General features: G+C 43.6%; 1 protein-coding gene across 4 annotated transcripts in view; it reads right to left on the bottom strand.

The window, feature by feature from the left end:
• Window positions 1-231: 231 nt before the first annotated feature.
• The window catches only part of LHFPL2 (LHFPL tetraspan subfamily member 2), a 155,438-nt gene continuing 143,733 nt past the window's right edge, over window positions 232-11,936 (bottom strand). For all 4 annotated transcript variants that reach the window (XM_035291341.3, XM_054252155.2, XM_002744833.6 and 1 more), the window contains one exon: window positions 232-4,181. In XM_035291341.3, coding sequence (XP_035147232.1) covers window positions 3,925-4,181 — 257 coding nt within the window. In that variant the 3' untranslated portion in view covers window positions 232-3,924. The remainder of the gene's footprint in view (window positions 4,182-11,936) is intronic.

Genomic DNA, 11,936 nt, shown 5'->3' with positions numbered 1-11,936 from the left:
ATGTTAAAAATAACCCAGGGGAGGGACATATATGTTACTAATGAATTCAGTCATTTAAAATACATGAGTATCTTTTTTAATAGGCCCTGAATGGTTTTCTTATACAGAATATCTTTTTTCCATTTATCAATATTACATGTAAGTTAGCATTTAAAATAAATGTTGATTGAGAGGTATTTTCTTGATAGATTATACACTAGTATATTGAAGCAAGTATACTCAGACTAAGAATGAATTTGCAAAATCTGGTTTAATTGAGATCTGGGGAGGGGAGCACACTGTGAAAATACATATGCATAGGAACCGAATCAATGCTAGACAAACAATGTATTCATTTACAATATAATAGGATAATTACAAGTTTGAAGGCTCAAATTGAGTCCATTGGCTGTAAATACAATTTTATATTTGGCTCAAGTGGCTGTTGAATATCAAGTGGTGCTGAGTTCCTCCAAAGCACCTAATGATCCCCAGCCTTGGAAGGAGTTTCACCACAGTCTCAGAAGAAATCCCAGTCGTGCCTTTAACTCTTTTGGCCCTTGGGAGTCATTGCAACCCAAATACAAACGCCGGCCAGGGATTTCAGTGGCCACAAGTTATTGCACAGAGAGGTCTGTTCTAATCCAGACTCCTACAGCTACAGAGGTTTGAGATTAGCCCTTAAATAGTGGTCTAGCATTAGCATGGTCTATAAAAGCATGTTAAGAAATAGCTCCTCAGTGATTATGTACCAGCTACTAATTATCTTACTAGGAGAAAAGGCAACATGGCAGCTTCACATTTCACATGAAAGACTAGCATTAACTGGGCCTGGCTTGTTGGCTTAACTTTGACATAAAACTCTAGTGATTATTTTAGACCCAGGAGAAAATGATTTCATACCAGTCTTTTCTTCACATAAGATTTGTGTAGCATTAAAATATGGGTTACTGAATAAGCCATGAAGGCAAAAATGTGGAACTCTCCTTTGCCAAAACAGAAACATCCCTGTTTTGACTCCTGTCCAGTTTCCAAAACACCAAAACATACATACACCTTTGTTATTGCACATCGTTCACACAAAACTTGTGTATGTATAATATACACATTTTTTTAAATATGCTACACATAAAGACTATGGCACTTTACAGAATACATGTTTAACAAAGATCATTACACCACAGATGTTTGAAAACTATTAAAAAACCCTTACACAGTTAATGCAACATTGTTTGAATTATTAGCACACAGGTTTAAAGGATCTGCAGAATCCAAGGCAAATATTTCTGCCTCAGAGCTCATTGAGAAGCCCAGCCCATCCCATCATGAAACTTTCTTTAAGCACAAATTGAGGCAAAATAAATAAGACTATCCTGGTAGTAATAATGGTCCTATTGGTTAGAAAAGTAAGTGTGGGTCAACAGTCTATTTTTAACATTTCTTTTTAGCATATCCCTCATACCCAATGGTTTTTAAACAGCTGTGTGGAAGAGTATGGTCTAGTCTGGTTACCATTTTAGATGGTCCTTTCGTCCCAAAGCCTGGCTAATGGCTTCAAGGTTTAAAGGCCCAACATAACCTTTTTACTAAGTCAGTGTTTAGGTAGTTTTTAGTGGTTTGGGGTTTTGTGTGTGTGCATGCCTGTGCTTTTGTCGTCTGTTGCATTCAAATAAACTAAACACTGTCAAGTGACTTCATTATGGCCAAGAGGTCACACTCCCTTGTGACTGTTACCAGGTTGATCTAGAGGTACACTGCCTGCCGCCTTAGCCAAAGAGCAGATGATGGACATGCTCGGAGGAACCTCTGAGCTTAGGACTTAACTTGTAAGGAAAAGATTGTAAACCTACTGTCAGGAAAAAAAAAAAAAGCGAGTCTTCCGATAAGTTCAGGGAAAAATTTTGTTTTTAATTGAGATTTGTCTGATAAAGGGATTGCTTTTAATGAAAATTATTGCCAAGGTTTGAAAAGTAGTTACTATGGTGGAATAGAGACTTGGTTAGAACATTATAAATGTACAGCGACAAAAGCTTTGTCCAGTGGCTCCTCCAGCCTCTTTCCATGTGGTGTTAGAGATATGGTTAATGTTTCCTAGGCTGCTATGAAGATATCAGTTTTTTTCTTCATAAAAATCACAGGATTTACATCTTGCTCACTTTAAATTTTGATTCCAGAATGGGAACCTCACTAAGGCCAAGTTCCACACCTCCCACCCCTTTTGCCCTTAGCTCTTCATCTGTGAGATAAGATGGTTTCTCACATAGGCCAAATACCAGAATGCAGTAAAACTTTAGTTGTCCCATTCCATCTATATATAATTATCTGTTCTGTACCAAGACATGGTGTTTTAGACTCCCACAGCTTTAACATGATTCACTCAGGGCAAGGTTGTAATCTGAATCAGGGTTGTAGCCTGGTAGCGCTTAACACAATACCTTGTCCACAGAAGGTACGTAGTAATCATTATCGAAATTTTCTAAACAAAGCCCTCAGGTGAACAGATTAATGAACCCAAAGACCTACACTTTTTTGTTCCATCTCACTTTCTTAAAGTGCTAAGGAGTGTTTCTGTATCATCATGCAATTTTGAAGCTCCCATAATGCCAGAGTAGCTTGTTTCTGGGCTGCTACAGTCATTCTGAGATAGTCTTCCTGAACAGTGATACTGGTAATTTATGGAAAGTAGATTAAAAGCCCCTGGATCCTTATTCATAGTGGTATTGGATTCTTTTTGTAAACAGGTGTAGGCAGTGCTGTGACCTTGGTCTAGCGCCTCTTTTTGAATTAACTTTGTCCTCTGTGCTTTCCTGGAATTAAAGTCTTTGCTGCAGTTCTTCAGTTGCAGCAATTTAATGTTATTTATTTCAGTCTGCTTTCAGGATCAACACCAGTAACTACAAAAACATAACTCCCATAAGTAGCTTCTTTTTGTTCTAGAATGTCATTCTGCTACTGTTGGGATTGGAAATACAGCTGACTACAGCATAGTTACCAAACGGGGAGGAAAGGTCTACCCCCAAGTGCTGAGATTCTGGCAAGTCCTCCCAGTGAACATCTGAATGAGCCACAGCTGGCTTGGAGACCTCAGTCCCTGGAATGAGGAAACAGAGTGAGGTTTCCTTTGGCAGTCAAAGCACAATCCTAACCTTAGGAGAAAAACGTGATCTCCAGGAGAACCAGAGACTGGGCCAGAATTGGTGCTAGCCTGGCTGCTGGGAAGAGGAAACAATATGTCTTCACTAGCAAGATTTCTTATTTTTCTTCTCATACGATTGTATAGGTCCTTATTGTGTCTTTACTCAAATTTCTAAAATCTTAGAGTGACAGTTCAGTTGATCCACCTTACCCTGGGATTCAGCCTAGAATAAGTTCCACAGCAGGATTCCATACCACCCCTGCTGACGCCTTTGGTCAGCTAAGCAAAAGACAGTATCTTGCTGTGCCCTTTAGCACACATCCTGTCCCCAGTAAGTTCATAGTTTTCTGTTCATCTCTAACTGAGACACATTGAAAGAACTAAGAGGAAAACAAAAACTCCAACCCAAAACCTCATTCTGAGGGAGAGATGCTCACAAGCAAGCAGCGTTGGAGCAGAAACAGCCTGCAAATCTGGTGAATGCTCTCTTCTGCTGCCCTCATGATGTAGATTATTATCCTTCATTGAACCTGGGGGAGATGGAGTCTGACAGAACTTGGCAACTCCAAGTCGGGGATTAGATACTGTTTTCATGTTCTATTCCTTATAATGTGCAGTGTAGCCCTCAAGTCCAGTAACTTTGCGTAGCTGGATGTGGCCTCTCACTAGTCCTGGTTAAGCCTGGGGCTGTGGAACGTGGCTTCAGTAAGTAAAGGTTAGTTCTCCGCTTGACTCAAATGTTGAAACCAGAGACGGACTGTTTCACAAGATTACTCAAAGAAGAAAATGGCATTAATGTCTTTTCCAAACTAAAGGAGGCAGATCAGGTTTTTCCCCTCTTCAATTTCTTCCTGTACTTTGTCACTGGAGGTTGCAATTTCTGCTTGTGCCGAGAATACAGCACAGATGAAAGTGAGGACTGTGCCCCCAATGGCGGTATAAAAGGCCCAGCCCAAGGAGCAGTCTCCAGGTTTGTAGGCAGATGCATAATGTCCACAGTAGTCTATGGCCTTCTGGCAACCCCAGCCAGCAGGGTAGAGTATCAACCCGAGGATAAGGAAGAGACCTGCAGAACAAGAGAAAATAGATTAGAAAACCCCCTTGGTGCTACAGCTGTACAGATCTGTGATAATTGTTACTTGATTGCTTGCTTTGGGCAAGGGCATCTATTCTGCCATAGAAAGTGTTAGAACTGTTTCATGCAACTAATCTAATAATGTGATTTTTCTTGATCAAGTCAGAACTATTTTCAGTCACTTTTTTACATGTTGGAATGTGAATCCACTAAGAATTTCTCTTCTAGAAAAGCAAATTGTTACTCTTCTTTTTCTTCTTCTTAAGGTAGAGTCTCAATCTGTTGCCCAGGCAGGAGTTCAGTGGAGCAGTTGTGTAGCTCACTGCGGTCTTGAACTCCTGGGCTCAAGCTATCCTCTGCTTCAGCTTCCCAAGTAGCTGCGACTACAAGCACACACCACCACATCCAGCTAAGTTTTTAAGTAGAGATGAGGTCTTGCTGTGTTGCCTCAGCTGGTCTCAAACTCCTAAGGCTCAAGTGATCCTCCCATCTCGTCTCCTCCATGCCTTGCCAACTTATTACTATGTATTCCTACACAGCTTTTGGTGCAGTGAGCATTTCTCTTTTAGTCTAAAGTAAAGTTTTATTGGAACACAGGCGTGGCCATTCATTTTTGGATGCCTACGACTACTTTGCTATGGCCTGCAAAACCTAAAATAGTTTCTGTCTGCACATTTTTCTTACACACTAATAAACTTTACTTCCATTTTGCTGACCCTACTACCTCATCATTTTAAACATCTGTTTTCCTGTTCTTCCCAGCGTTACTCCTCACTGTATAACCAGAATGCATCAGTTGAGTTATTTTTCCTGCCTAGTCCCACCAGAGGTAGGACCAGGGTGAGATGGGTGAGGTACAAAAGGAGTCCCACCAGATTAAGAGGCCATCCAGTTAAGAGCTCTGACTTTGGAGTATGGTTTGAATCCAGGCTCTGCCCTCTATGAGCTGAGTGACTGACATGATTCCTCACCTGTAAAATGGACTAATCCATCACGCATAGGTGGCTGTGAATTGTGAAGTCCTGAACAGTGATACTGGTAATTTATGGAAAGTAGATTAAAAGCCCCTGGATCCTTATTCATAGTGGTATTGGATTCTTTTTGTAAACAGGTATAGGCAGTGCTGTGACCTTGGTCTAGCGCCTCTTTTTGAATTAACTTTGTCCTCTGTGCTTTCCTGGAATTAAAGTCTTTGCTGCAGTTCTTCAGTTGCAGCAATTTAATGTTATTTCAGTCTGTAACAACAAAACTGGAAATAGACGAGCAGCCTGACCACAGGCCGAAGCCCTCAGCAGGCCCCTGCCACACGTAAGCAGATCAGTGTATTGTTAAGGGCATATTTTGAGAAATGTAGTAATTTGGGGAGAGGAGACCCCCAGGCTACACTTGAGTACTCTTGAAAAAATATTCTCCATCTGAACAGGTTTGCTCAGCTGAGATCTAAAATGATTTAACCAATTCTTAAGTTTTTCTAAGGCCTATGATAAACCCCAATTAATCCTGTCTGCGTTTTGTTTCCTATGAAGCCTCCCCCAAGGTATGATGGGGACCTTAATAGTTTTCTCCCTTCAGGTCCTAAGGTGAAGCTCTGGTGCACCCTTCCTGGGCCTTCTGTACAATGCCTCCTGGCCCAGCATGCAAAGGCGCTTTCAGATGTGCTGGAGCCTCTGCCCACAAGCTCTAAGTATAGGCCCAGGGTGGGGCAGTATTAGCTCTCTTCCCTTGAAAAGACTGAAGTGTTCATATTTTTGGTTCCAGTTCAACATTAACTGCACGTTTCATTTGTATATGTGGCTTAAATGTAAAATGAATGTATTTTAATATATTAGGGACAGAAGACAAAGCATAGAGTTTGCTGTCACACACCGGCTCTGCCGCCTTGTGCCAGGCTCTGGCTGGTTGCAGGGCACAAGAAATATCTTAATTTGGCTGTCTTGGGGTCTTTGGGGAAGCAGGCAGGTTTTACATCATTTAATACAATCCTTATTTTGATAGCATCAGACTCTTTGCCACAGGGTGCTGAGCCCAGCCTGGAGCATTCATCGCCCTGAGGTGCTCCCCTTTTGTAACCGCTCAGGTGTGACTGCTGAGGGGCTCCAGGCCATCTTCAAATCTTGTGGCTACTCATCGCTCAGTTTGTGAGTAAGGACAGCAGGGAGACTCTTGCTGTTGGTAAAAATCACATAAGGGTGCCATGCTTGTGAGCCTGTGGAAAGCCTCAGCTTGAATATTTCTAAGCCCACAGGAAGGCCCATGAGGGAGAGTAATAAAAAGCAAGTGAGATGTATCTGCCTTGTGGGTGTGAAGTGTACCAAACCACAGGCTTCGACCTGGGCAGCCAGCCCTGACAAGCACGAGCACACCTTGGCCCCGGGCTCCGTGGGGCAATGGAGGAAGCTGTCACTGTCCACTCTGCCCTGACTGGCGTCCTCTGCTCCCAGCACCCATCACGGTTGTCTAACATTGCTAATGCTAGGGAGTAGGGTTTGAATCCAGGCTCTGCCCTCTCTGAGCTGAGGGACTGAAGTATGATCCCTCACCTGTAAAATGAACTAGTGTCTAAGAGAGGATAGTCGGCCTTCGAGTAAGCAAAAATAAATTTCTGTAAAAAAATCATATTTGTCATTTCTTTGCATATGTAGATAAAGCCTCTTCTACCAAAGGAATCCCAGCAAGGTCAGTGACTCAGGTGTCCCTCTGTCGTGACTGCCACATGTAGTCCTCCTCTCATGACGTCCATAGTGGGAAGCTGAGCAGCCTGGACAGGAGATCCTGGGCCCTGACAAGCATCCCTCAGGCACAGACTTCATCCTAGCTGTCACAAGAAACTGTCAGTAGTTGATAATGTTTACCTACAAGAATTGCCATTTCATACGACTTGACCTAATATTTTCCTTATTTTGATGATTAACCATCTCCATCCTAGACTTTATGCTCGTGAGGGCAGGGATTTCTGTGTATTGGTTTACTGCTCTAATGCCAATGCTCAAAATGATGCCGGGCACACAGTAGGCCCTTAAGAAAAATTTATCAACTCTCAGTGCAACTTGCTTTGTAATAAAATATTTCTAAACCACAGTGACCATGGAGGAAATCATTAAAATAACTGACAGATACCAATCAATAAGAAGAAATGTGTCTGCAAGAAAGAAAATGGAGGCCCTCAGGTGGTTGATGTATCCTGTTCTAGGCCTGTGAGCCCCGGGGTTTAAAGCCCACTTGTGCCCTAAATTCCAAATGGGCTTGATGATACTGCTCATAAAACAATTAAAATCAGTAACTTCTTCAATGGGCCTATCAGACAAAGGCAAGAGAACAGATACCAAGTTTGCTGGAAACTTGGCATGGCTTTTCTGGTACTCAATTTAAAGTACACTCAGGGACTATCAACAACTTGGTTAGAGGTTATGTCCAGAGGCCAAATGGAAGGTAAAAGATCCTTTGGACTGGGTTTCACATGTCAGCTGTGCCAGAAAATGGTCCGCTCTCCCTCTGCAGCTATTACAAAAGCAGTTCCTGAAGTGAGGCCAGCCTCTGGTAGTCTCTGGGGCCCTGCCATCACCTTGCCTCACTGCACTGTTGTTTTGGGGGTGTGTTGTGGAGGGCAATGGAAAAGGGAAGGGACTAGGGCTGTGGGCATTTCCTTTCTTCTGCCTTGAATCTCTACCTGATTCATGACTGGGATGCAGCAAACCCAGCTGCGAGGAAGAAGAAATGCAGGGAGAATGACACTGGCCAGAACCAAAGACAACACAGCCATCATGAAAAGAAGCCATAAGTCACCCGCAAGGTTGGTAACCTCCGTCATGGCTTGACAGAATGATGCCCTAGAAGGTAACAATCCTAACCTTAAAAGACATCCTCATCCCCCTGTTCTAACAGCCTCATTGTACCAAGGGGGTTAGAAGACATGAGCATCTGCTGGCAATGGGGTCACATAATTCAACCTTTTCTGCAGAATAACATAACATAAATTTGATTGTGGGCTCTGTGACGGCAGGGCTATGTTTTATCACAGTGTTCCCTGTGAAAATGAAGGAAACAGCAGGAAAAGTCAAGTCACAGTCTTGCTTTTCTAGCAATGTTCTGACTGTGATCAGAACAGTCACAAATTTATGTCTTAGGTAAATTTTAAAATATTGCCCTGCAATCAAATAATGGGATATCAAACACTTTTAATAAAATCCCTTAGGTGGGAAGAAAAGCATTTCCATAGTCCTGCCAGTTCCCCAATCTGTGGAAGGCTAGATGTTGCTGAATACAGCGAGTATTTCACTTGTTCTGAAGTTGACCAAGTCAGTCTTTCACAGGATGGGATGCTAGGAATGGAGGAGCCAAGTCTGAACCACAGCTTTTCAGTTTGTGAAGATGTGGGGCAAGGCTCCATGGTGATTTCCCAGCCTTTACCTTACCTGACTACTGCCTCCACATCCGTCATGGTTCCTACCCTCCTTCACTACCTGCTGACCAATGGACAGGACTCAAGCCTTCTTGTCTTTGTGGGTCACCAATCATTTGTACAGAAAAAGGCCATTTTTCCTGCCTGAAAAGTGTGAACTACAGGCTGGCTTCTGTTCTACAGAATAAATGTCTGAAGAAGTGAGTTTTTAGACACCACACTTCTACCTCCCCTTCACACAGGCTTCCAGATTAAACTATCAAGACTGACTAGACCTCAGCTTGCAAGGGAAATTCTAAAAACAGAAACAAAAGAAGGTCACTTGTTACTGCTACCAGCAAGCTGTGGAGAAGCCACCAGTGAGAGAGCCAACACTCAGCACCATTACTAAGTCGAAATCAAGCAGCTCATTCCACAGCTATGAAATATCTGAACGTTTCTGGAGAGTTCACAGCAGATAAGTGATGACAGGCATAAAGTACCTTCTGATCAACATGGGCTCTACTTGGGGAGTTCCTGAGTGTGTCCACAGAGTGCATGCCATGTGCTTGCCTTCCCAGTCCCATTTATGGGTGGCCATGGCCGGATTAGAGGAGTGGGATGCTGTAGGGTTTCAGAGGCTGGTGACCGTCAACAATGTGGTCACTGTACACATCACCATTCCTGAACAGCGGCCTGCTATTCACGCTGACCCCTTGGATGTCCAGGCATCTGTCATATTCTCCCTTGTTCCAATGCAAATGCTGCCTCCACGGGAAATGTCACCACTTCCTGCCACAGGATTATTCTCATTGTATTCCCACCACCTACAGACATCCCTCTTCAGCTCTTCTTTCTCGCTTTTTAAAATTTATTCAATAGCTGTTTACTGAGTGCATTACTCTCAGCCCTGAGGATACAACAGCACCCTAGTGGGACTCAGCCCTTGAAGCAGAAAAGCTTTGGTATCTCCCATACCCAGCACACTTCCTGATACTTTTTAGGTACTTGGTTATAGGTTAATTAGAATCGACACTAATTCTAATGAGACATCACAACTTTGCCTTAACATTCATTGATAAACCTGCTAGGTGTGTCACACAACTAGGTCAAGAGTTCAGATTCTGTCTTTGAAATAGCCAGCCACTGGCCCATTTAGGAACACAGCAGAAGACCATCTAACTATTGAACATCAATTTCTCTTAACATTTTTCTGAAAAAATAAACAAATCCCCCTGGCCTTTGTTGACCCAGCTCAGCTCACTACCGCGTAATGCCCAATGGCTGCCCCTGTATCCCATCTGACACAGCTCAGACAGCATCCCAGGCTTTTCACAGGGTCACCTTCACCAAGTACTGCAGTATTAGAATAAAGGAAAACTATGAATTTTAGATCATCTGCCTGTGTTCTGCTGCCAGATGGGAAGTCTCACTGGCTTTTCCTTCTTGGTGTTTTGCTGTCTCCCCTTTACCTTTCTAAACCCTGGGATGCCCGGGGCTCACTCCTTGGTCCTCCTCCCTAGCTACACTCCCTTCCTGATTGCAGTTGGTTTCATGGCTTTAAGTACTACCCCAAGCTGAGTTTTCATTTCCAATTTTGAACTCCAGATGTGCATATCCAACTGTCTACTTGGCCTCCACTGGGATGTCTAGCAAGGCACTTGAAAATTATGTCCAAACCAGGAGTCTTGATTTCTGCTCCCCACTCAAAACCTGTTCTTCACCTTGTCCACCTCATCTCAGCAAATGAGAGTTCAATTCTTAGACATGTGCAGGTCAGAAACCTTGCCGCCGTCATCTATGACTACTCCCTTTCTCAGAAATCCCACATTAATCTATCAGCGAAGCCTGTGGGCCTTCATTCTAGCCGTTCCCTTTGCTTGGAATGCTTTCTCTTGACACCCATATGGCTGACTCCTCTATCTCCTTTAAGGCTGTGGTTAAATCTCTTCTCAATAAATCCTACCTCCCCTGACAGTGTTAAACTTTCCCTCTCACTATTCCAGCAACTCCCCGGCCTCTCCTACCCAGGCCACACCTTCTACTGGCTCCTCTACGCTACTGCACATCGCCTTTTAACATACTCTTATAGTTTACTTATTTTATTGTCTGCCCCCGCCAGCTTGAATGTAAACTCCATGAGGACAGAGAACTTGGTGCAGTTTGTCCTTTGTGTCCCAGCTCCCTAGAAAAATGTCTGACATGTAACAGGCGCTTAGTAAATATTCACTGATTGAATGGATGAATGAAAATATAAGGTGATGTGATTATATTACATTTTTAAACAAAGCCACTGTAGAAAGTTCTTGACAAGTTTTTGAAATGGCTGGAGAAAAGCTTTGGTTTGCAATTCTGGCCAACAGAACGCCAGCCACAGTTACTACTGAAACGTGTGGACCAAACCACAGGCCTGGTCTTTTGCATAACTGCCTGCACCGAAAACCTTCCTGGCTATAGAAATTAGCTGGTTGTTAGGAAATCATGTAGGAAAAAGCAGTCAGTTGATTAAATGTAATACACTTTCAGGTATCTAGACACCAGCCTGAGTCTAGCCGCAGAACTCTGAAATCATTTCCAGCTTGCCTGGCTGCGGTAAGGACAGCTGCCAAGACGGGCTGTGGCTGACCTGCGAAAGCCAGCCAGGCGCTGACTGGGAGGGGAGCAGCATGTGGGAGAAGGGTGGGAAAGGACAGGTGAGAGAAGACAAAGGCTGCACGGGGGAATAAGTTGAGCCACGGCCACTTGCGAAAGAGGCAGGTGGTACCTAGAAGCAGCATGAGCCTGGAGAGCAGAAACCACCACTGCAAAGGGACCAGCACTGTGGGCAGAGGAGGCAGAACTGTTCTGCAGCCCAGAAAAACACCCGCTCCTCTCAGCAGCATCGCAAATCAACCTCTGGGGTGGGGGTGTGTGTTTCTGTTTCCAGTAGAGCAATAACGTGTTTAGAAGTCATGCCATCTCATCTGTATGCTTCCCTCTTTTCCATCTAAGTCATCTTCCAAGCTGGTAGCCGGAAGTCATTCTGGCAGCCCCTGTTACTTACAGGCCACCAAACTGTTGTTAGGTGGAGACATTTTTTCTTTTATGACATCCCAAGGCAAACTCACATTCTGAAGGCTGTGCTTTGAGGAGGGCACACATGTCAGACCACATCCAGTTCACTAGCCACTGAATTTGCCATTAAGATATTCTCTTCCCAAAGACCACAGTGTGAACCTACAGACTTCTCATGGGCAGGCACTCTGGAGACACTCCGCAGTACTGATCCTCAGTCACCAAGACGAGAGACACTCTACTTCATAAGAAAGAGACATGCACGATACAATTTAGAATGAATTTCAGGGTAAAAATAATAAAGCAAGTGGATA

The sequence above is a fragment of the Callithrix jacchus genome, chromosome 2 (genome assembly GCF_049354715.1).
Source record: "Callithrix jacchus isolate 240 chromosome 2, calJac240_pri, whole genome shotgun sequence".
Lineage (NCBI taxonomy): Eukaryota > Metazoa > Chordata > Mammalia > Primates > Cebidae > Callithrix > Callithrix jacchus.
Note: the sequence above shows the minus strand (reverse complement) of the source record. Positions and strands in the feature narration are given on the sequence as shown.